A 25749-nucleotide genomic window follows, 5' to 3' on the forward strand; every position below is an offset into this window, starting at 1 on the left:
ATGTTGGGTACCATTCAATGGGCACTGACCTGTGTTGGGTACAGTTGAATGGACACTGAACCTGTGTTGGGTACAGTTCAATGGGCACCAACCTGTGTTGGGTACATTTCAATGGATACTGACCTGTGTTGTGTACAGTTCAATGGGCACTGACCTGTGTTGGGTACAGTGCAATGGACACTGACTCGAGTTGGGTACAGTTCAATGGGCAGTGACCCATGTTGGGTACAGTTCAATGGGCACTGACCCATGTTGGGTACAGTTGAATGGGCACTGACTCATGTTGGGTACAGTTCAATGGGCACTGAACCATGTTGGGTACAGTTCAATGGGCACTGACCCATGTTGTGTACAGTTCGATGGGCACTGACCCATGTTGGGTAAAGTTCAATGGGCACAGACCTGTGTTGGGTACAGTTCGATGGGCACTGACCCATGTTGGGTACTGCTCAATGGGCACTGACCCATGTTGTGTACAGTTCAATGGGCAGTGACCCGTATTGGGTACAGTTCAATGGTCGCTGACCTGTGTTGGGTACAGTTCAATGGGCACTGACTCGAGTTGGGTAAAGTTCAATGGACACTGACCCATATTGTGTACAGTTCAATGGGCACTGACCTGTGTTGGGTACAATTCAATGGGCACTGACCCATGTTGGGTACAGTTCAACGGGCAATAACCGTGTCAGGTACAGTTCAATGGGCACTGACCCATGCTGGGTACAGTTGAATGGGCACTGACCCATGTTGGGTACAACTCAATGGGCACTAACCCCTGCTGGGTACAGTTCAATGGGCACTGACCCGTGTTGGGTACAGTTCAATGGGCACAGACCTGTGTTGGGTACAATTCAATGGGCACTGATCCATGTTGTGTACAGTTCAATGGGCACTGACCCATGTTGGGTACAGTTAAATGGGCACTGGACCCATGTTGGCTACATATCAATGGGCACTGACCTATGTTGGGTACAGTTCAATGGGCACTGACCCATGTTGGGTACAGTTCAATGGGCAATGACCTGAGTGGGTTACAGTTCAATGGGCACTGACCCATGTTGTGTACAGTTCAATGGGCACTGACCCATATTGGGTACAGTTCAATGGGCACTGACTCGAGTTGGGTACAGTTCAATGGTCACTGACCTGTGTTGGGTACAGTTCAATGGGCACTGAACTGTGTTGGATACAGTTCAATGGGCACTGACACATGTTGGGTACAGTTCATTGGGCACTGACCTGTGTTGGGTACAATTCAATGGGCACTGATTCATGTTGGGTACAGTTCAATGGGCACTGACCTGTGTTGGGTACAGTTCAATGGGTACTGACCTGTGTTGGGTACATTTCAATGGGCATTGACCTGTGTAGGGTACAGTTCAATGGGCACTGACCCATGTTGGGTACAGTTCAATGGGCACTGACCCATGTTGGGTACAGTTCAATGGGCACTGGACCCGTGTTGGGTACAGTTCAATGGGCACTGACCTGTGTTGGGTACAGTTCAATGGGCACTGACCTGTGTTGGGTACAGTTCAATGGGCACTGTTCTGTGTTGGGTACAGTTCAATGGGCACTGACCCATGTTGGGTACAATTCAATGGGCACTGACCTGTGTTGGGTGCAGTTGAATGGACACTGAACCTGTGTTGGGTACAGTTCAATGGGCACCGACCTGTGTTGGGCACGGTTCAATGGGCACTGACCCATGTTGGGTACAGTTCTATGGGGGCTGACCCGTGTTGGGTACAGTTCAATGGGCACTGACCCACGTTGGGTACAGTTCAATGGGCACTGACCCATGTTGGGTACAGTTCAATGGGCACTGACCCATGTTGGGTACAGTTCAATGGGCAATGACCTGAGTGGGTTACAGTTCAATGGGCACTGACCCATGTTGTGTACAGTTCAATGGGCAGTGACCCATATTGGGTACAGTTCAATGGGCACTGACTCGAGTTGGGTTCAGTTCAATGGTCACTGACCTTTGTTGGGTACAGTTCAATGGGCACTGAACTGTGTTGGATACAGTTCAATGGGCACTGACACATGTTGGGTACAGTTCATTGGGCACTGACCTGTGTTGGGTGCAGTTGAATGGACACTGAACCTGTGTTGGGTACAGTTCAATGGGCACCGACCTGTGTTGGGCACGGTTCAATGGGCACTGACCCATGTTGGGTACAGTTCTATGGGGGCTGACCCGTGTTGGGTACAGTTCAATGGGCACTGAACTGTGTTGGATACAGTTCAATGGGCACTGACACATGTTGGGTACAGTTCATTGGGCACTGACCTGTGTTGGGTACAATTCAATGGGCACTGATTCATGTTGGGTACAGTTCAATGGGCACTGACCTGTGTTGGGTACAGTTCAATGGGTACTGACCTGTGTTGGGTACAGTTCAATGGGCATTGACCTGTGTTGGGTACAGTTCAATGGGCACTGACCCATGTTGGGTACAGTTCAATGGGCACTGACCCATGTTGGGTACAGTTCAATGGGCACTGGACCCGTGTTGGGTACAGTTCAATGGGCACTGACCTGTGTTGGGTACAGTTCAATGGGCACTGACCTGTGTTGGGTACAGTTCAATGGGCACTGTTCTGTGTTGTGTACAGTTCAATGGGCACTGACCCATGTTGGGTACCATTCAATGGGCACTGACCTGTGTTGGGTGCAGTTCAATGGACACTGAACTGTGTTGGGTACAGTTCAATGGGCACTGTTTTGTGTTGGGTACAGTTCAATGGGCACTGACCCATGTTGGGTACCATTCAATGGGCACTGACCTGTGTTGGGTACAGTTGAATGGACACTGAACCTGTGTTGGGTACAGTTCAATGGGCACCAACCTGTGTTGGGTACATTTCAATGGATACTGACCTGTGTTGTGTACAGTTCAATGGGCACTGACCTGTGTTGGGTACAGTGCAATGGACACTGACTCGAGTTGGGTACAGTTCAATGGGCAGTGACCCATGTTGGGTACAGTTCAATGGGCACTGACCCATGTTGGGTACAGTTGAATGGGCACTGACTCATGTTGGGTACAGTTCAATGGGCACTGAACCATGTTGGGTACAGTTCAATGGGCACTGACCCATGTTGTGTACAGTTCGATGGGCACTGACCCATGTTGGGTAAAGTTCAATGGGCACAGACCTGTGTTGGGTACAGTTCGATGGGCACTGACCCATGTTGGGTACTGCTCAATGGGCACTGACCCATGTTGTGTACAGTTCAATGGGCAGTGACCCGTATTGGGTACAGTTCAATGGTCGCTGACCTGTGTTGGGTACAGTTCAATGGGCACTGACTCGAGTTGGGTAAAGTTCAATGGACACTGACCCATATTGTGTACAGTTCAATGGGCACTGACCTGTGTTGGGTACAATTCAATGGGCACTGACCCATGTTGGGTACAGTTCAACGGGCAATAACCGTGTCAGGTACAGTTCAATGGGCACTGACCCATGCTGGGTACAGTTGAATGGGCACTGACCCGTGTCAGCTACAGTTCAATGGGCACGGACCCATTGTTGGGTATGGTTCAATGGGCACTGACCTGCGTTGGGCACGGTTCAATGGGCACTGACCCATGTTGGGTACAGTTCAATGGGCACTGACCCATATGGGGTACAGTTGAATGGGCACTGACCCGTGTCAGGTACAGTTCAATGGGCACTGACCCATGTTGGGTACAGTTCAATGGGCACTGGACCCGTGTTGGGTACAGTTCAATGGGCACTGACTTGTGTTGGGTACAGTTCAATGGGCACTGTTCTGTGTTGGGTACAGTTCAATGGGCACTGACCCGTGTTGGGTACCATTCAATGGCCACTGACCTGTGTTTGGTACAGTTCAATGGACACTGACCTGTGTTCGGTACAGTTCAATGGGCACTGTTCTGTGTTGGGTACAGTTCAATGGGCACTGACCCATGTTGGGTACCATTCAATGGCCACTGACCTGTGTTGGGTACAGTTGAATGGACACTGAACCTGTGTTGGGTACAGTTCAATGGGCACCGACCTGTGTTGGGCACGGTTCAATGGGCACTGACCCATGTTGGGTACAGTTCTATGGGGGCTGACCCGTGTTGGGTACAGTTCAATGGGCACTGACCCACGTTGGGTACAGTTCAATGGGTACTGACCCATGTTGGGTACAGTTCAATGGTCACTATCTCATATGGGGTACAGTTCAATGGGCACTGACCCATTTTGCGTACAGTTCAATGGGCACTGACCCATGTTGGGTACAGTTCAATGGGTACTGACCTGTGTTGGATACAATTCAATGGGCACTGACCCATGTTGGGTACAATTCAATGGGCACTGACCCGTGTTGGGTTTAGTTCATTGGGCATTGACCCATGTTGGGTACAGTTCAATGGGCACTGACCTGTGTTGGGTACAGTTCAATGGGCACCGATCCATGTTGGGTACAGTTCAATGAGCACTGACCTGTGTTGGGTACAGTTCAATTGGCACTGACCCATGTTGGGTACAGTTCAAAGGGCACTGACCCATGTTGTGTACAGTTCAATGGGGACTGATCTGTGTTGGGTACATTTCAATGGGCACTGACTCGAGTTGGGTACAGTTCAATGGGCACTGACCCATGTTGGGTACCGTTTAATAGGCACTGGTGCGTTTTGGGTACAGTTCAATGGGCAATGATCCTTGTTGGGTACAATTCAAATGGCACTGACCCATGTTGGGTACCGTTTAATAGGCACTGGTGCGTTTTGGGTATAGTTCAATGGGCAATGATCCTTGTTGGGTACAATTCAAAGGGCACGGACCCATGTTGGGTACCGTACAATGGGTACTAACTCATGTTGGGTACAGTTCAATGGGCAGTGACCCGTATTGGGTACAGTTCAATGGCGCTGACCTGTGTTGGGTACAGTTCAATGGGCACTGACTCGAGTTGTGTAAAGTTCAATGGACACTGACCCATGTTGGGTACAGTTCAATGGGCACAGACCCATGTTGGGTACAGTTCAATGGGCACTGACTCATGTTGTTTACATTTCAATGGGCACTGACCTGTGTTGGGTGCAGATCAATTGGCACTGACCCATGTTGGGTACAGTTCAATGGGCACTGACCCATGTTGGGTACGGTTCAATGGGCACTGACCTGTGTTGGGTACAGTTCAATGGGCACTGACCCATGTTGGGTACAATTCAATGGGCACTGACCTGTGTTGCGTACAGTTCAATGGGCATTGACCCATGTTGGGTACAGTTCAATGAGCACTGACCTACGTTGGGTACAGTTCAATGGGCGCTGATCCATGTTGGTGTACAGTTCAATGGGCACTGACCTGTGTTGGGTACAGTTCAATTGGCACTGACCCATGTTGGGTACTGTTCAATGGGCACTGACCCATGTTGGGTACAGTTCAATGGGCACTGATCTGTGTTGGGTACAGTTCAAAGGGCACTTATCCAAGTTGGGTACAGTTCAATGGGCACTGCCCTCTGCTGGGTAAAGTTCAATGCGCACTGAGTCGAGTTGGGTACAGTTCAATGGGCACTGACCCATGTTGGGTACAGTTTAATAGGCACTGTCGCATTTTGCTTACAGTTCAATGGCCACTGACCCATGTTGGTTACAGTTCAAAGGGCACTGACCCATGTTGGGTACAGTTCAATGGGCACAGACCCATGTTGGGTACAGTTCAATGGGCACTAACTCATGTTGGGTACAGTTCAATTGGCACTGACCCGTATTGGGTACAGTTCAATGGGCACTGACCCATGTTGGGTACAGTTTAATAGGCACTGTCGCATTTTGGTTACAGTTCAATGGGCACTGAACCATGTTTGGTACAGTTCAGTGGGCACGGACCCATGTTGGGTACAGTTCAATGGGCACTGACTCATCTTGGGTACAGTTCAATGGGCACTGACCCATGTTGGGTACAATTCAATGGGCACTGACCCATGTTGGGTACAGTTCATTGGGCACTGACCTGTGTTGCGTACAGTTCAATGGGCGCCGATCCATGTTGGGTTCAGTTCAATGGGCACTGTCCTGTGTTGGGTAAAGTACAATGGGCACTGACCCATGTTGGGTACAGTTCAATGGGCACTGTCCTGTGTTGGGTAAAGTTCAATGGGCACTGACCCATTTTGGGTACAGTTCAATGGGCACTAACCTGTGTTGGCTACAGTTCAAAGGGCAGTGACCCGTGTTGGTTACATTTCAATGGGCACTGACCTGTGTTGGGTACAGATCAATGGGCACTGACCCATTTTGGGTGCAGTTCAATGGGCACTGACCTGAGTTGGGTACAGTTCAATGGGCACTGACCCATGCTGGGTACAGTTCAATGGGCACTGACCTGTGTTGGATACAGTTCAATGGGCACTGACCTGTGTTGGGTACAGTTCAATGGGCCCTGACCCATGTTGGGTACAATTCAATGGGCACTAAACCGTGTTGGGTACAGTTCAATGAGCACTGACCCATGTTGGGTACAGTTCAATGGGCACTGACCTGTGTTGGGTACAGTTCAATGGGCACCGATCCATGTTGGGTAAAGTTGAATGGGCACTGACCTGTGTTGGGTACAGTTCCATGGGCACTGACCTGTGTTGGGTACAGTTCAATGGGCACTGATCCGCGTTGGGTATATATCAGTGGGCATTGAACAGTGTTGCGTACAGTTCAATGGGCATTGACCTGTGTTGGGTACTGTTCAATGGGCACTGATCTGTGTTGGTTACAGTTCAATGGGTACTGACCTGTGTTGGGTACAGTTCAATGGGCACTGACCTGTGTTGGGTACAGTTCAAAGGGCACTTATCCAAGTTGGGTACAGTTCAATGGGCACTGCCCTCTGCTGGGTAAAGTTCAATGCGCACTGAGTCGAGTTGGGTACAGTTCAATGGGCACTGACCCATGTTGGGTACAGTTTAATAGGCACTGTCGCATTTTGCTTACAGTTCAATGGCCACTGTCCCATGTTGGGTACAGTTCAGTGGGCATGGACCCATGTTGGGTACAGTTGAATGGGCACTGACTCATCTTGGGTACAGTTCAATGGGCACTGACCCATGTTGGGTACAATTCAATGGGCACTGACACATGTTGGGTATAGTTCAATGGGCACTGACCCATGTTGGGTACAGTTCAAAGGGCACTGACCCATGTTGGGTACAGTTCAATGGGCACAGACCCATGTTGGGTACAGTTCAATGGGCACTAACTCATGTTGGGTACAGTTCAATTGGCACTGACCCGTATTGGGTACAGTTCAATGGGCACTGACCCATGTTGGGTACAGTTTAATAGGCACTGTCGCATTTTGGTTACAGTTCAATGGGCACTGAACCATGTTTGGTACAGTTCAGTGGGCACGGACCCATGTTGGGTACTGTTCAATGGGCACTGACTCATCTTGGGTACAGTTCAATGGGCACTGACCCATGTTGGGTACAATTCAATGGGCACTGACCCATGTTGGGTACAGTTCATTGGGCACTGACCTGTGTTGCGTACAGTTCAATGGGCGCCGATCCATGTTGGGTTCAGTTCAATGGGCACTGTCCTGTGTTGGGTAAAGTACAATGGGCACTGACCCATGTTGGGTACAGTTCAATGGGCACTGTCCTGTGTTGGGTAAAGTTCAATGGGCACTGACCCATTTTGGGTACAGTTCAATGGGCACTAACCTGTGTTGGCTACAGTTCAAAGGGCAGTGACCCGTGTTGGTTACATTTCAATGGGCACTGACCTGTGTTGGGTACAGATCAATGGGCACTGACCCATTTTGGGTGCAGTTCAATGGGCACTGACCTGAGTTGGGTACAGTTCAATGGGCACTGACCCATGCTGGGTACAGTTCAATGGGCACTGACCTGTGTTGGATACAGTTCAATGGGCACTGACCTGTGTTGGGTACAGTTCAATGGGCCCTGACCCATGTTGGGTACAATTCAATGGGCACTAAACCGTGTTGGGTACAGTTCAATGAGCACTGACCCATGTTGGGTACAGTTCAATGGGCACTGACCTGTGTTGGGTACAGTTCAATGGGCACCGATCCATGTTGGGTAAAGTTGAATGGGCACTGACCTGTGTTGGGTACAGTTCCATGGGCACTGACCTGTGTTGGGTACAGTTCAATGGGCACTGATCCGCGTTGGGTATATATCAGTGGGCATTGAACAGTGTTGCGTACAGTTCAATGGGCATTGACCTGTGTTGGGTACTGTTCAATGGGCACTGATCTGTGTTGGTTACAGTTCAATGGGTACTGACCTGTGTTGGGTACAGTTCAATGGGCACTGACCCATGTTGGGTACAGTTCAATGGACACTGACCCATGTTGGGTACAGTTCAATGGGCACTGACCTGTGTTGGGTACAGTTCAATGGGTACTGACCCGTGTTGGGTACAGTTCAATGGTCACTGACCCGTGTTGGGTACAGGTAACAAGCTCTGAGTATCTGCTACGAGTTCATCTTTGAGTATTTAGTTCAAGTTGAGACCCAGGAGATGGGATATTTCGGGTATGAGGATCCAGTGGGTGGGCTATAGACACTTTTACTGAAATGTTTAACTTGATGACACTGCAGGTGTTGCACTGCACAGGACATGTGAAGAGATGTGAGATGAGCAGCCAGATTGCCGACAGCGGGTTCCCAGAATTCCCAATGTCCTTCCTGTTGATGATCTGTGAACCTATTCCACACCCATCCAACATTGAGATTTCGTTGGACAGCAAGACCTTCCTGAGTCACCATAGCTTGGACATGAAGTTCATTTACTGTGACCAGAAGTAAGGAAATAGATTAATATTGACATTAGAGTTACATTAAGAAGTCCCAACTGGATCATCTGGAGGATTGTGTTCGATTCTGGGCACCGCACTTTAGGGAGGAAGTGAAGGCTTTAGAGAGGGTGCAGAAAAAGATTTAAGAAATCGTTCCAGAGATGAGGGATTTCAGTTATGTGGGTAGATTGGAGAAGCTGGGGCTGTTCTTCTTGGAGAAGGCTGAGAGGAGATTTGATCGAGGTGTTTAAAATCATGAGGGGTCTGGAGAAAGTAGATCGGGAGAAACTGTCCTCATTGGTGGAAGGATCAAGAACCAAAGGACACCGAGTTAAAACGATTGACAAGAGAGGCAAAGGAGACATGAGTTGAACCTTTTTCACACAAGCGAGCGGTTAGGATCTGGAATGCGCTGCCTGAGGGTGTGGTGGAGCATGGCATGGCTTTCTAAGGGAATTGAATAATTATCTGAAGAGAAAAAATTAGCAGGGCTACAGGGAAAGGGCAGGGAGGGGAGTGGGCTAGCTGAATTGCTCTTGTAGAGTGCCAGCATGGCCTCGATGGGCTGAATGGCCTCCTTCTCATGGAGTGGGGCTTGAACACACAACCTTCCTGCAAGGCGCTACCCACTGAACCGCCGTATTATCAGGGTGAGGGGTTTTGGTAAGGTGTTCCGGGACATTGACCCAGAAGCAGTGAGGGAGCAGCCCAAGCTATAATGGCGTGTGTAGCTGGGAGGGGAACTGAAAGGTGGTGGTGTTCCCATGGACCTGACGCCTTTGTCCTTGTAGGTGGGGGGGATCATGGGTGGGCTGTGCTGTTGCAGCAACTTTGGAGACTTGCTCAATCTTGAGTTTCATCTTGACAATAACAAAATGACATAAGGCCGGAGCTCAAGGGGTTAAATTCCATCCTGGAGGGTTCAATGTGCAGTCGAACTATTTGTCACTGGCAACGTTCCAGCCCTTGGACTGAGTGGGGGAAGGACATTACCCTCCAACAATCCAAAAAACTCTCCTTAACTGTCACGAACCATCAGCCACTGGGTAGCAGATCTGAGGCACGTACCATGAACCATGGGATCAGAACACAGCACACCGTGCCGACAGGCACTGGATCAAAACAACACACAAGACACCACGGTCAGAATATAATGCTCGTGGGGTGGGCACGCACCTGACCCTACTGAGCGTAAAATGATGGGCGATGATGTCAAGCGAGCCCCCCGACATCATCGCGCATTCCCGCCATATTCCGATTGACGGGCACACACCAGAGTTGGCAACGCCTCCCCCCCCCCCACCCCGCCAACAATGAATAGGCCGATTGAAGCCATTAAAGTTAGAATTGAAAGAAACTTTTCGCTGTCCGTTGGCCTTTGCATTTTTTTGAGGAAATCTCATCCGCGGGTGGGTGGGACGAGGTGTCCAACGGCGAATAGAATTAAAATTTAAATTTTAACATTTCATTTGTAACGTGACTGGGTCACCTGTTTTGTCACCTTTTTTTTTTAAGACCTTTATTTTTAATGTTTTAAGCTCTTTGTCTCCCTGTGCCTCAGGGAGCTGTTCCAGCCCACACACCCGCGCGCGTGTGCACCAACCTGCGCTCTCACCCTCCCCTTGCCCCCCTTCACACGGGCAGAGCTGCCACACGCGTGTTTCCACGCTAGGTGACCCTCAACTGGCCAGCGAGGCATCGCAGTCCAGCCCCTGATCGCGGGCAGTGGTCCGCTTCCCAACCAACGCCCCCCCCCCCCTCACGACAACGTGCACAGGATCAGGACAATACCCGAGGCGCCATGCCAGAACAACACGGGTGGAACATGCCAACCCGCGTGGGGGAGTGGGCGGTGGAAGAGGAAGATGGATAGAGAAATGTATTGCCCTGCCGCGGGGCAGAAGACAAGGCGCAGGGTAGGACGGGACAGAGTGACACTGGGCTAGGCACACTGTGGGTGGGCCAGTAATGGAAACCACCCACATTGTGATGTGAGCGTTGATGCTGAGCTCCTGTTGGCCAATCCGCGACTCTCCCTCTCTCTTTCTGCAGAATCACTGATCTGATTGGTTACCACCCGAAGGCAATGCTTGGACACACTTCCTACGAGTTCTATCATTCGCTGGACTCCGATCACATGACCAAGACACACCGTATCTGTAAGTATTTCCCCTTCTGTAATTGTCCACAAGCCTGTCCACCCACTGGACAGGGCAGTGACCCCAACTTCATCCCAGCCTAGGCTATCGACGCTAAGACAGGCCCAAGTATCAATATAGGCAGCAACTTAGGATGGCTGGAGGAGGAAAGGTCACTGGGGCAGAAGGACACACATCTTTGGTCAGGAATGAGACACATTAAGAAGCAATGGAGTGGGAGCTTTACTCTGTATCTAACCCCGTGCTGTACCTGTCCTGGGAGTGTTTGATGTGGACAGTGTAGAGGGAGATTTACTCTGTATCTAACCCCGTGCTGTCCCTGTCCTGGGAGTGTTTGATGGGGACAGTGTAGATGGAGATTTACTCTGTATCTAACCCCGTGCTGTACCTGCCCTGGGAGTGTTTGATGGGGACAGTGTAGAGGGAGATTTACTCTGTATCTAACCCCGTGCTGTACCTGTCCTGGGAGTGTTTGATGGGGACAGTGTAGAGGGAGATTTACTCTGTATCTAACCCTGTGCTGTACCTGTCCTGGGAGTGTTTGATGGGGACAGTGTAGAGGAAGCTTTACTCTGTATCTAACCCCGTGCTGTACCTGCCCTGGGAGTGTTTGATGGGGACAGTGTAGAGGAAGCTTTACTCTGTATCTAACCCCGTGCTGTACCTGTCCTGGGAGTGTTTGATGGGGACAGTGTAGAGGGAGCTTTACTCTGTATCTAACCCCGTGCTGTACCTGTCCTGGGAGTGTTTGATGGGGACAGTGTAGAGGGAGCTTTACTCTGTATCTAACCCCGTTCTGTACCTGCCCTGGGAGTGTTTGATGGGGACGGGGAAGAGGGAGATTTACTCAGTATCTAACCCCGTGCTGTACCTGTCCTGGGAGTGTTTGATGGGGACTGTGTAGAGGGAGATTTACTCTGTATCTAACCCCGTGCTGTACCTGTCCTGGGAGTGTTTGATGGGGACGGGGAAGAGGGAGATTTACTCAGTATCTAACCCCGTGCTGTACCTGTCCTGGGAGTGTTTGATGGGGACTGTGTAGAGGGAGATTTACTCTGTATCTAACCCCGTGCTGTACCTGTCCTGGGAGTGTTTGATGGGGACTGTGTAGAGGGAGATTTACTCTGTATCTAACCCCGTGCTGTACCTGTCCTGGGAGTGTTTGATGGGGACTGTGTAGAGGGAGATTTACTCTGTATCTAACCCCGTGCTGTACCTGTCCTGGGAGTGTTTGATGGGGACGGGGAAGAGGGAGATTTACTCAGTATCTAACCCCGTGCTGTACCTGTCCTGGGAGTGTTTGATGGGGACTGTGTAGAGGGAGATTTACTCTGTATCTAACCCCGTGCTGTACCTGTCCTGGGAGTGTTTGATGGGGACGGGGAAGAGGGAGATTTACTCAGTATCTAACCCCGTGCTGTACCTGTCCTGGGAGTGTTTGATGGGGACTGTGTAGAGGGAGATTTACTCTGTATCTAACCCCGTGCTGTACCTGTCCTGGGAGTGTTTGATGGGGACTGTGTAGAGGGAGATTTACTCTGTATCTAACCCCGTGCTGTACCTGTCCTGGGAGTGTTTGATGGGGACTGTGTAGAGGGAGATTTACTCTGTATCTAACCCCGTGCTGTACCTGTCCTGGGAGTGTTTGATGGGGACGGGGAAGAGGGAGATTTACTCTGTATCTAACCCCGTGCTGTACCTGCCCTGGGAGTGTTTGATGAGGACAGTGTAGAGGGAGCTTTACTCTGTATCTAACCCCGTGCTGTACCTGTCCTGGGAGTGTTTGATGGGGACAGTGTAGAGGGAGCTTTACTCTGTATCTAACCCCGTGCTGTACCTGTCCTGGGAGTGTTGATGTGAACAGTGTAGAGGGAGATTTACTCTGTATCTAACCCTGTGCTGTACCTGTCCTGGGAGTGTTTGATGGGGACAGTGTAGAGGGAGGTTTACTCTGTATCTAACCCCATGTTGTACCTGTCCTGGGAGTGTTTGATGGGGACAGTGTAGAGGGAGATTTACTCTGAATCTAACCCCGTGTTGTACCTGTCCTGGGAGTGTTTGATGGGGACAGTGTAGAGGGAGCTTTACTCTGTATCTAACCCCGTGCTGTACCAGTCCTGGGAGTGTTTGATGGGGACAGTGTAGAGGGAGATTTACTCTGAATCTAACCCCGTGCTGTACCTGTCCTGGGAGTGTTTGATGGGGACAGTGTAGAGGGAGATTTACTCTGTATCTAACCCCGTGCTGTACCTGTCCTGGGAGTGTTTGATGGGGACGGGGAAGAGGGAGATTTACTCTGTATCTAACCCTGTGATAGTGAAAGGATCCCCAGTATTTCACTACACGCCATCACACACTCTGCTATCTCACTACACACAGATGTCCCCTACGAAGCCCAGTTCCAGTTAATCACCCCTCACATCTGTGCTTTCAGGACAGGTGGGGTGAAAATCGAATAAAAGGACCAGAGGCCTGGCAGGAAGATTTGTGTGTTCAGCGGCTTCACCCTGGCCCACAGGATCAATGGCCTGAACCTCCATCTCTCACTCCTCCTAGAGTTCAGACCTTTCTCTGAACATCTCTCCTCCTTCCAGCTTCACTTAGCTCATCATCCCATCACTCAGTCCAACCCAGTCCCTCCCCTTCCTGACTCTTCCCTTCCCTCTATCCCCCTCCCTCAATCTCGCGTCCCTCGCAATCGACCTTCCTCGCTCTTACCCTCCCTCGCTCATACTTTCCCTCACTCACCCTCCCTCAGTTTCCCCTTCTCCTCTTCCTCCTCCTCCTCCCTCTGTCTGCACTCCCTCAGTCGTTTCCTCGCTCCTGAATTGGGTGTCACTGCTTCCTGAAGCCCCTCACTTTCTCTCCGACCCTTGGCATCCCTCTCTGTGGGCCTATGAGCCGAGGCTCTGCCCGCTGGGGAGACAGGAGGCCCTTTGGGCCTGCTGCACCTCCTGAAGCCTGTTTTGGTTCATCTGATGCCACCAAGGCAACAGGTTTTATTTGGACCATGGTCAGGTGGACTCATCCTGCTGTTTACTCAGCGAAGCGTTGGAAGGTCTTTACTGTAAAGCTGTCAGTCACCTTGAGCTGTATATAGCTCTAGAGCATCCGTGCACACAGCCCGTGCTACAACGACAAGTTGCATTCATATAGCACCCTGAACAGCCCGGGATTCTTCACTAGAGCGTTGTCAGGCAAAATTTGAACCACACAAGAAGATATTAGGGCAGGTGACCGAGATCTCGGTCAAAGAGGTCAGTTTTAAGGAGCTCCTTAAAGGAAGAGAGAGGGGCGGAGGTTTAGGGAGGGAATTCCAGAGCTCAGGGCCCAGGGAAGCTGAAGGCAAGGCCCCCAATGGTGGAGCGATTAAAATGGGGGATATGAAGTAGTGCGGAATCGGAGGGTTACAGAATTGGATGAGGTTGCAGAGATAGGGAAGGAGTGGGGTGTGGTATCTGAGATCATTCTTTAGCATTCCTGTCCTTTGGGGAAATTTAACAGACTCAGGGAGATGTGAAGAGAGCCCCACTGGACTGACACTCAGACTTTCACATCCCACTTTGTTCCCCTCCCCTCCTGAAGGTGCTGAGTACCATCCCCAGCAGTTGCCGCCTGGCATCCACTACCTCACCCGTGTGGCCATTCTTAATGTGGGCAAGCAGGCTGTTTGGCTGTGAGGGCATCACAGCTGGACCCAATCCCGCCCAGGAGGGAGGTGCAGGTGGAGCCGGTCCAGTTGTAGCAGCGGGATTCACGTCTGGAACGGGTTTGGGGTTTATTCGGAGTTAGGGGGGAAAGTCATATTTGGAAACAGAGCTTCTCAGGCAGGGTCAGTGATAAAGGAGGTTGAAGTTCCACTTAAGATTCAGGGAGATAGGGCAGCAAACATCGTTGATCAAAGAAAGCGGTACCTTCAAAGGGTAGAGGCGTCTAGGCTAAGAAGCTCCTGTCTGTAGGCTCCCTGGGTGCAGGGTGATGCTCCCTGGTGTAGTTTTGTTCCCTTGTGGAGTGATAATCCCTTGAAAGTGATGCTCCCTCATGCAGTGACCAACCCTCACAAAGTCACTCTCCCTCGTGGAGTGTTGCTCCCTCACAGAGTAACGATCCCTGGCAGAGTGATGCTCCCTTAAGGACTGACACTTCCTCAGATTCTCCCTTGTGAGCTCGTTGTCTAGGTTATTTCTGCAGGCTAACAGCACCCTCTCCACTCCCTTTCCAGTGCTGAATAAGGGTCAGGTCACCTCAGATCAATACCGGTTTCTGGCCAAGAATGGAGGGTATGTTTGGCTGAAGACACAAGCTACTGCGATCTACAACAGCAAGAACTCAAGGCCTCAATGCATCGTCTGCATCAACTCTGTGCTCAGGTGAGCTACACCTGGACAAGGTGCCAGTGGCAATGTGTTTGGGGGGAAGAGAACAGGGAGGGGAATCCTGGTGGATGTGGGCAGGTTCAAGTCCTGCAGAGAGAGAGTATACATCAGAGAATTCATTCATTAAAAAACACACACACACACACACACACACAGACACACAAACACACATGCACAGACACACACACACACTTACACACAAACGCACAGACATGCACTCACAGACACAGACACACAAACACACACATACACAGACACAGACACACAAACACACATGAACATATACACGTGCACACAGACATACAAACACACACACAGACACAGACAGACACACAGAGACAGACACACACACACAGACACACACACACAGACACACAAACACACAGACACACATACACAGACACACACACAAACACACAGACACACATACACAGACACACACACAAACACACAGACACACATACACAGACACACACAAACACACACAGACAGACACACACACACAGACACAGACAGACACACACACGCAGACACACAAACACACAGACACAGACAGACACACAGAGACAGACACACACACACAGACACACAAACACACAGACACACAGATACAGACAGACAGACACACGCACGCGCAGTTCAGGAATTGAAGATAAGAAGCTGATTGAGGACAGTGGTGATTGGGTAATGTCAAGCTTGGGAGTGTTGGGAGGAAGACAGGCTGCTGTGTGAGGAAATGCTTCCTGACATCACCCCTCAATGGCCTGGCTGTCATTCTAAAGTTCTGCCCTATCGTCCTAGACTCCCCCCACCCCCACCCCCCCCCCAACCATCAAAGGAAATAGTTTCTCTCTATTGACCCTTTCAAATCCCTTAATAATCTTAAACACCTCGATTAGAATTAATCCTCTCTACTCGAGGGAACACAAGCCGGGCCTATCTAACTTAACCTCAAAATCTTACCCCTTTTCTCCTGGTACATTTCACCACAATGGGAACCAGAGAAAGTGGCAGGAGTTTTTAGGGCTGGGGGCTTCTGGAGGAACAGGGCAGAGGGCCAAGTGGTAAACAAATCAGTGTGAGGCTTCTTCTACGCTGGTTCTGGTGAGATGCGATTCAGCAGTAACGTCTCTCCTAAACAGCAAGCGCTTGCTGATGCCTGTTATGCCTCTGATGTTTGACAGTGTGTCTGCTCTCTCTCTGCAGCTCAGTGTTAGAGGACACGGTCATCTTCTCCTTAGACCAGAGAGAGAGGAGCCGGGAGCAGGCCGCCGATCTCGAGACAGACCAGGACCTCTTCGTCCAGTGCAACCAGAGTCCCGAGAAACTGGATGAACCGGCGCCAACTCCTGGAGATACCATCGTGCCCCCGGATTTCACAGGTACCCGTGGGGTTCGAGGACCTACAGGGACCCACAGGCTACCTTACTGATCATTATTTCGGATGGGTCGACAGCCAGGATGTCTTAAGGCCACGGAAGCACTTTTTGAAGCGTGGCCACTGTTGTAATGTGGGAAATGTAGCAGCCCAATTTACGCACAGCAAGATCCCACAAACAGTATAGGGATAATGACCAGATCGTTTGTTTTAGCACTATGTTTTGGCACGGGCATGTAACTCCCTGCTCTTCTTCAAATACTGTCATGGGATCACTCACACCCACTGAGAGGGAAGACGCGGACTCAATTTAAAATCCAATTTAAAAGAGGATCCCTCCAACAGTGCAGCACTCCCTCACTACTGACCCTCCAACAGTGCAGCACTCCATCAGTACTGACCCTCTGACAGTGCAGCACTCCCTCACTACTGACCCTCCAACAGTGCAGCACTCCATCAGTACTGACCCTCTGACAGTGCAGCACTCCCTCAGTACTGACCCTCTGACAGTGCCGCACTCCCTCAGTACTGACCCTCTGACGGTGCAGCACTCCCTCAGTACTGACCCTCTGACAGTGCAGCACTCCCTCAGTACTGACCCTCTGACAGTGCCGCACTCCCTCAGTCCTGACCCTCTGACAGTGCAGCGCTCCCTCAGTACTGACCCTCTGACAGTGCCGCACTCCATCAGAACTGACCCTCTGACGGTGCAGCACTCCCTCAGTACTGACCCTCTGACAGTGCAGCACTCCCTCAGTCCTGACCCTCTGACAGTGCTGCACTCCCTCAGTACTGACCCTCTGACAGGGCAGCACTCCCTCAGTACCTCCTTGGGAGTGTCAGCCTGGATTTTATGCTTATGTGTCTGGATTAGGACCTGAACCACTCAGCATGCTGCCCACCCATTTGGACAAGCCCATGGGCTGTATTCCAGATCTTCGTCACTAATTACAGTTCCTTTGTGTGTCAGTTCGGTTAGATTCGAAAGCATTCCACTTCACCAAAACACTCCCTGAAGATAGCGAGGAGCCCCTGTCACCTGAGGAGTTCTGCACCCCCGAACTCTGCAAACTTCTGTCCCCAATCTTCGACCATCCAGAGGGGCTGAGATCCAGCAGCGACAGAAGGCAGGACTCAGAGCCACTAAACAAGGCACACAAAAGGGAGAGGGAAGTGACCATGCCGGATAGCTGTGAAAGTTCTGATACGGTGAGTGTGGGATGGGAACGTGCTGAGGGGCAGGAGTCACTTTGGACTGGCGATGATAATGTGACGGATTGATGTACTCTTCTGCACCACACTGGCTCCAGAAACGGTTGATCTGCTGCAAGAGCTCACTGGAACTCTGAGCTGCAAAGTCCGCCGGGATATATTCTCATCTTTTGCCACAGTCCCACACTCCTCCTCTGAAGGTGCTGACTCTCACTGGGGACAGTTCCTGAAGGTGCTGACTCTCACTGGGGGACAGTTCCTGAAGGTGCTGACTCTCACTGGGGGACAGTTCCTGAAGGTGCTGACTCTCACTGAGGGGGGGACAGTTCCTGAAGGTGCTGACTCTCACTGGGGGACAGTTCCTGAAGGTGCTGACTCTCACTGAGGGGGGGACAGTTCCTGAAGGTGCTGACTCTCACTGGGGCACAGTTCCTGAAGGTGCTGACTCTCACTGGGGGACAGTTCCTGAAGGTGCTGACTCTCACTGGGGGACAGTTCCTGAAGGTGCTGACTCTCACTGGGGCACAGTTCCTGAAGGTGCTGACTCTCACTGGGGGACAGTTCCTGAAGGTGCTGACTCTCACTGTGGGGGCAGTTCCTGAAGGTGCTGACTCTCATTGGGGGACAGTTCCTGAAGGTGCTGACTCTCACTGGGGGACAGTTCCTGAAGGTGCTGACTCTCACTGTGGGGGCAGTTCCTGAAGGTGCTGACTCTCACTGTGGGGGTGTACAGTTCCTGAAGGTGCTGACTCTCACTGGGGGACAGTTCCTGAAGGTGCTCACTCTCACTGGGGGGGGACCGTTCCTGAAGGTGCTGACTCTCACTGGGGGGCAGTTCCTGAAGGTGCTGACTCTCACTGGGGGACAGTTCCTGAAGGTGCTGACTCTCACTGGGGGACAGTTCCTGAAGGTGCTGACTCTCACTGGGGGACAGTTCCTGAAGGTGCTGACTCTCACTGGGGGACAGTTCCTGAAGGTGCTGACTCTCACTGGGGGACAGTTCCTGAATGTGCTCACTCTCACTGGGGGGGGACCGTTCCTGAAGGTGCTGACTCTCACTGGGGGACAGTTCCTGAATGTGCTCACTCTCACTGGGGGGCGACAGTTCCTGAAGGTGCTGACTCTCACTGTGGGGGGGGGTACAGTTCCTGAAGGTGCTCACTCTCACTGGGGGGCAGTTCCTGAAGGTGCTGACTCTCACTGGGGGACAGTTCCTGAAGGTGCTGACTCTCACTGGGGGACAGTTCCTGAAGGTGCTGACTCTCACTGGGGGGCAGTTCCTGAAGGTGCTGACTCTCACTGGGGGACAGTTCCTGAAGGTGCTGACTCTCCCTGGGGGACAGTTCCTGAAGGTGCTGACTCTCACTGGGGACAGTTCCTGAAGGTGCTGACTCTCACTGGGGGGCAGTTCCTGAAGGTGCTGACTCTCACTGGGGGACAGTTCCTGAAGGTGCTGACTCTCACTGGGGGACAGTTCCTGAAGGTGCTGACTCTCACTGGGGAACAGTTCCTGAAGGTGCTGACTCTCACTGGGGGACAGTTCCTGAAGGTGCTGACTCTCACTGGGGGGCAGTTCCTGAAGGTGCTGACTCTCACTGGGGACAGTTCCTGAAGGTGCTGACTCTCACTGGGGGACAGTTCCTGAAGGTGCTGACTCTCACTGGGGGACAGTTCCTGAAGGTGCTGACTCTCACTGGGGGGCAGTTCCTGAAGGTGCTGACTCTCACTGGGGGACAGTTCCTGAAGGTGCTGACTCTCACTGGGGGACAGTTCCTGAAGGTGCTGACTCTCACTGGGGAACAGTTCCTGAAGGTGCTGACTCTCACTGGGGGACAGTTCCTGAAGGTGCTGACTCTCACTGGGGACAGTTCCTGAAGGTGCTGACTCTCACTGGGGGACAGTTCCTGAAGGTGCTGACTCTCACTGGGGGACAGTTCCTGAAGGTGCTGACTCTCACTGGGAGGGGGACAGTTCCTGAAGGTGCTGACTCTCACTGGGGGACAGTTCCTGAAGGTGCTGACTCTCACTGGGGGGCAGTTCCTGAAGGTGCTGACTCTCACTGGGGACAGTTCCTGAAGGTGCTGACTCTCACAGGGGGACAGTTCCTGAAGGTGCTGACTCTCACTGGGAGGGGGACAGTTCCTGAAGGTGCTGACTCTCACTGGGGGGTACAGTTCCTGAAGGTGCTGACTCTCACTGGGGGGTACAGTTCCTGAAGGTGCTGACTCTCACTGGGGGACAGTTCCTGAAGGTGCTGACTCTCACTGTGGGACAGTTCCTGAAGGTGCTGACTCTCACTGGGGGGACAGTTCCTGAAGGTGCTGACTCTCACTGGGGTACAGTTCCTGAAGGTCCTGACTCTCACTGGGGGACAGTTCCTGGAGAATGAGGGCTGGGGAATGAGGCCAGTGCTGGGGCACTGGGTGAGGGTTGGAGGTTTATGGGATTGATGGGGTTGTTGGGGGTTAATGGAATTGTTGGGGGGGGAGGACCAATGGAATTGCTGAAGGGTCAATAGGGTGGCTGAGGGGTCAATGAGGTAATTGAGCTGTCAGTGGGGCTGTCAGGGGGTTGATAGGGTTGTTGGGGGGTCAATGGGATTGTTGAGGGGTCAATGGAGCTGCTGGGGGATCAGTTAGGTTGTTAAAGGGTCAATGTGGTTGCTGGAGAGGTGATGGGGTTTCTCGGGGGTCAGTGGGGTTGTTGGGGGATCAGTGATGTTGTTGGGGTGGGTCAGTGGGGTTGTTGGGAGGGGGGTCACTGGGGCTGTTGGGGGTCAGCGGTGCTGTTGGGGAGGTTGGTGGTGTTGTTGGGGGGGGTCAGTGGGGTTGTTGGGGGGGTCAGTGGGGTTGTTGGGGTCAGTGGGGTTGTTGGGGGGTCAGTGGGGCTGTTTGGGGGTCAGTGGTGTTTTTGGGGGGGTCAGTGGTGTTGTTGGGGGGGTCAGTGGAGTTGTTGGGGGGGTCATTGGGCTTGTTGGGGTCAGTGGGGTTGTTGGGGGGGTCAGTGGAGCTGTTTGGGGGTCAGTGGTGTTGTTGGGGGGTCAGTGGTGTTGTTGGGGGGGTCAGTGGGGTTGTTGGGTCAGTGGGGTTGTTGGGGTGATCAGTGGGGTTCTTGGGTGGGGTCAGTGAGGTTGTTGGGGGGGGGAACAGTGGGGTTGTTGGGGGGGTCAGTGGGGTTGTTGGGTCAGTGGGGTTGTTGGGGGGATCAGTGGGGTTCTTGGGTGGGGTCAGTGAGGTGTTGGGGGGGGAAGAGTGGTGTTGTTGGGGGTGGTCAGTGGGGTTGTTGGGGTAGGTGGGGTTGTTGGGGGGGTCAGTGGGGCTGTTGGGGGGGTTAGTGAGGTTGTTGGGGGGGTCAGTGGGGTTGTTGGGGGGGTCAGTGGAGTTGTTGGGGGGTCAGTGAAGTTGTTGGGGGGTCAGTGTGGTTGTTGGTTGGGTCAGTGAGGTTGTTGGGGGGTCAGCGGTGTTGTTGCGGGGTCAGTGGGGTTGTTGGGGGTGTAATTGGGTTGTTGGGGGGTCAGTGGGATTGTTGGGGGGTCAGTGGAGTTGTTGGGGGGGGTTCAATGGGATTGTTTGGAGGGCAGTGAGGTTGTTGGGGGGGCCAGTGGGGTTGTTGGGTCAGTGGGGTTGTTGGGGGGGGGGCGGTCAGTGGGGTTGTTGGGGTGGTCACTAGGGTTCTTGGGGGGTCACTGGGGTTGTTGGGGGGAACAGTGCGGTTGTTGGGGGGGTCAGTGGGGTTGTTGGGGGGATCAGTGGGATTGTTGGGGGGTCAGTGGGGTTGTTGGGGTGTCAGTGGGGTTGTTGGGGGAGTCAGTTGGGTTGTTGGTGGGGGGTCAGTGGGGTTGTTGGGGGGTTCGATGGGGTTGTTGGGAGGTTTGATGGGATTGTTGGGGAGTCAGTGGGGTTGTTGGGGGAGTCAGTGGGGTTGGTGGGGTCAGTGGGTTTGTTGGGGGTGGTGATTGGTGTAGTTGGGGGGGTCAGTGGGATTGTTTGGGGATCAGTTGGGTTTTTGGGGGTCAGTGGGGTTGTTGGAGGGTCAGTGGGGTTGTTTGGGGGTCGATGGGATTGTTAGGGGATCAGTGGGGTTGTTCGGGATGTCAGTGGGGTTGTTGGGGTGGTCAGTGGGGTTGTTGAGGGGTCAGCGGGGTTGTTGGGGCATCGATGGTGTTGGGTCAGTGGTGCTTTGGGGGGATCAGTGGTGTTGTTGGGGGGTCAGTGGGGTTGTTGGGAGGGGTCAGTGGGGTTGTTGGGGGGGGGGTCGATGGGATTGTTGGGGGGGTTGATGGGATTGTTGGGGGGGTCGATGGGATTGTTGGGGGGGGGTTGATGGGATTGTTGGGGGGGTCGAAGGGATTGTTGAGGGGGTCGATGGGATTGTTGAGGGGGTCGATGGGGTTGTTGGGGGGAGTCGATGGGAACACTGGGAAACGTGTTGTTGTGTTTTTGGTTTCTTGAGGTTTGGTTCTTTCCACTTTGACAGGACCATGAGATCAAGTATTTCTGCTTTGACACAGAAGTCGTGCAAAATCTGACTGCAATGGGTAGCAAAGCTCAGCAGACTGAGACAGACCAGGTCAGTCACGTTCCCGCAGTGTTAGCCTCTCCAATTCTCCCACTCCGAATCTCATGACTCTGAACGTAGAAGGTGTCAGGACCCGGCGATGGTACACAGAAACAGACACTGCTTCTCAGTTAGAGAGAGGCAAGAAACCCAGCCAGCACACTCCTGCTCCGGGTCACTCACCTGTTAGTGACCACCAGGCGAGGGCCCGGTCAGAGTTGGCTGCGATTTCCTCAGAATCACATAGATCCTGACACTCAATATCCAGATAAAAAGGAACATTGCAACTGGTGGAGACCATTCAGCCCCTCAAGCCTGTCCTGCCATTCAATGAGATCATGGTTGACCTGCGACCTGACTCCACATGGGCCTTTGCCCCATATCATAATTGGATAACAAAAACCTATTAATCTCCATTTTAAAATTAGCGATTGATCTAGCATCAATGTAGGAAGGACTGTTCCAAACTCCTACCACTGATTATCTGAAGGACACAGAATGGGGATGGTGAATAAAAGAGTCGCAAGGATTGTAACAGAACTGATGGATATTGGGAAATTTTGAACAGTTTTCTTCCTTCAGAAAAGAGATTTATAGGATCCCTGATAGAATGGCTTTTAAAATTGTAAATGGTTTGGACCGGATAGATGTAGGGAGAATGTTTCCTCTTGTGGGAGAATCCAAAACGTGAGGCTATAAATATAGAATAATTACCAATAAATCCAATAGGGAAATGAGGGGAAATTTCTTCACTCAGAGAGAGTGGTCAGAAGGTGGAACTCGCTACTATGGGAAGTGTTTGAGGCAAATAGGTTAGACACTTCAAAAAAAAACAAGATGAGTACAAGAGAGAAAAGGGGATAGAAAGATTGGCTGAAAAGCTGAGGGGTGGGCTGAATGGCCTGTGTCTGTGCTGCAGATTCTATGTAATTCTTCATAACAACTTACTTTAATCTTGGTAGTAAAGTGACCCAAGGTGCGACATAGGAGCGCAATCAAATAAAATTTGACACTGATTCACGGGAGACATTGGGGCAGGTGGTCAAATGTTTGTTCAAAGAGGAAGGTTTTAGGGGACATCATAAAGGAGGAAGGAAGCAGAGAGGTTTAGGGAGGGAATTCAAGAGCTTGGGGCCCCAGGCAGCTGAAGGCACGGACGCCAATGACGGAGAGATTAAAATCGGGGATGTGCAAGGGGCCAGAATTGGAGGAACGCGGACATCTCCGGGGGGGTTGTAGGGGCTGCAGGAGGTTATAGAGATAGGGAGGGATAAGGCCACAGAGGGATTTAAAACAAATTTGAAAACCTTACAGTCAAAGGGTTGCTTAACCGGGAGCTGGTGTAGGTTCAGTGAAGACAGCGGTGTTAAAATACAGGGCAGCAGAGCTTAAGATCAGCTCAAGTTTATGAGGGTGGAAGGTGGAGGGTGATGAGGAGAGTGTCGGAAATATTGAGTGTGTTGTGACAGAAGCATGGATGAGGGTTTCAGCAGCAGATGAGCTGAGGCTGGCGCAGAGTTGGGCAGTATTTCATCCACCTGATGGAAACATTTTGTTGATAACACGAGATATGGGGTAGCAATGAGCTGAGAGTCAAGTAGGACACTGAGGCCTAAAGGGGAAGGGATGGAAGGCACTCGAGACTGGGTCATGGGGGAGGGGGGTTTGGAGTAAACCAACTGTTACGAATAAACGAGAAGGCTGATTGGTGGTTTGGTGTTTGCAGGTGTCTACAGAGCTGGACCTGGAGATGTTAGCACCGTACATCTCCATGGAGGAGGACTTTCAGCTAAGCAGCTTTGAATCTCCTGAAGAAAAGGATGGACGGGCCTGTTCTGACCAGCGCCTGGACACCGATCCCAAAGACCGGCCCACCACGCAGGATGGCTCTCGCGGCTTGTCCGAGGCGCTGACTGTCCCGGAGACAGGAGACACCACCGCCTTCCGCCCTCAGCCCAGCAGCCTCCACGCCATCCAGTCCAGCAAGCCAGCCAGCAGCCAGGGGGAGGCGCTCTACAGAAGCTTGAGGGGAGCCCTCCGTCCTCAGGGAGGCGCTGCCGCCTCGCAACGATCCAGCAACATGACCCGCCTCAGCGTCGGCCGAGCTCCCGGCTCCAGCAGCAAGTCGATGGCTTTTGGGGGGCCGGCATTCACAGCGGCTGTGGAGAATGTCCTGCTGGCTTTATTCCAGCCCCAGACCTCGGCCAGTCCTCCTGAGACCGGGATTCACATCGGCCAGTCGGCCAGAACCAACGGTCAAGATGCAGATTCTTTAAAGTCTGGAGCTGAGCTGGAGCCGAGCGCTCAGCTGGATTCTGCTGGAACTGAGAGTGCAGTCCCAGCAGAACCCAGCAGAGAGAGGTACGATTGTCACTTTATCTCACACGGTACAATCCTTAGAGACAATGCACGCTTCTGGCCTCCATTTTATAAAATAGATGTAAGGAAGGGGAGGGGTGAGAAAAAGATTCATAGAGATAATATCAGAACCGAGAGGATATTATTAGCAGAAAGGGCTGAAAAGCACTGGGAATCTTATCTCAAAAACTTGAAAGACTGGGTCATACACTGGAACTCCCTCCCTAACAGCACTGTGGGTGTACCTACACCACATGGACTGCAGCGGCTCAAGAAGGCAGCTCACCACCACCTTCTCAAGGGCAATTAGGTATGGGCAATAAATGCTGGGCCCAGCCAGCGATGTCCACATCCTCTGAATCAATTCATTTTTTAAGAAGACATAAGTACATGTGGAACTGCACCCCAACACGGGTCAGTGTCCGTGCAACTGCACCCCAACACGGGACAGTGTCCGTGCAACTGCACCCCAACACGGGTCAGTGTCCGTGCAACTGCACCCCAACACGGGTCAGTGTCCGTGCAACTGCGCCCCAACACGGGTCAGTGTCCGTGCAACTGCACCCCAACACGGGTCAGTGTCCGTGCAACTGCACCCCAACACGGGTCAGTGTCTGTGCAACTGCACCCCAACACGGGTCAGTGTCTGTGCAACTGCGCCCCAACACGGGTCAGTGTCTGTGCAACTGCACCCCTGAAGCGGTCAGTTCCTGCAAGGCGGGAGGGATGAGAGTTATTGAAGAACAGATCTCAGTGGAGGATGTAGGGAGCTGCCCTGGTAACAGGGAGGCACAGATCCAGGCCAGCCCAAACCTAGCGACACCCCATTGTTACCGAGCACCTCCCGGGAGGGTTTCAGGCAGTTCCTTTGAGGGGGGGGTTCGGGCTCCTGAGCACAGCCAGCTTAACTTT

At 52.2% G+C, this 25749-nt stretch overlaps 1 protein-coding gene across 4 annotated transcripts in view; it reads left to right on the plus strand.

The window, feature by feature from the left end:
* The window catches only part of LOC121272544 (hypoxia-inducible factor 1-alpha-like), a 104592-nt gene extending 79430 nt beyond the window's left edge, over positions 1-25162 (plus strand). For 3 of the 4 annotated variants that reach the window (XM_041179179.1, XM_041179180.1, XM_041179182.1), the window contains 7 exons: positions 8601-8803; positions 10850-10956; positions 15179-15326; positions 16539-16714; positions 17681-17919; positions 22399-22491; positions 24206-25162. In XM_041179179.1, the coding sequence (XP_041035113.1) occupies positions 8601-8803; positions 10850-10956; positions 15179-15326; positions 16539-16714; positions 17681-17919; positions 22399-22491; positions 24206-25147 (1908 nt within the window). In that variant the 3' untranslated portion in view covers positions 25148-25162. The remainder of the gene's footprint in view (positions 1-8600; positions 8804-10849; positions 10957-15178; positions 15327-16538; positions 16715-17680; positions 17920-22398; positions 22492-24205) is intronic. The other variant, XM_041179181.1, reaches the window with a different exon arrangement.
* Positions 25163-25749: the final 587 nt, after the last annotated feature.

This window comes from Carcharodon carcharias, chromosome 34 (genome assembly GCF_017639515.1).
Source record: "Carcharodon carcharias isolate sCarCar2 chromosome 34, sCarCar2.pri, whole genome shotgun sequence".
Taxonomy (NCBI): Eukaryota; Metazoa; Chordata; class Chondrichthyes; order Lamniformes; family Lamnidae; genus Carcharodon; species Carcharodon carcharias.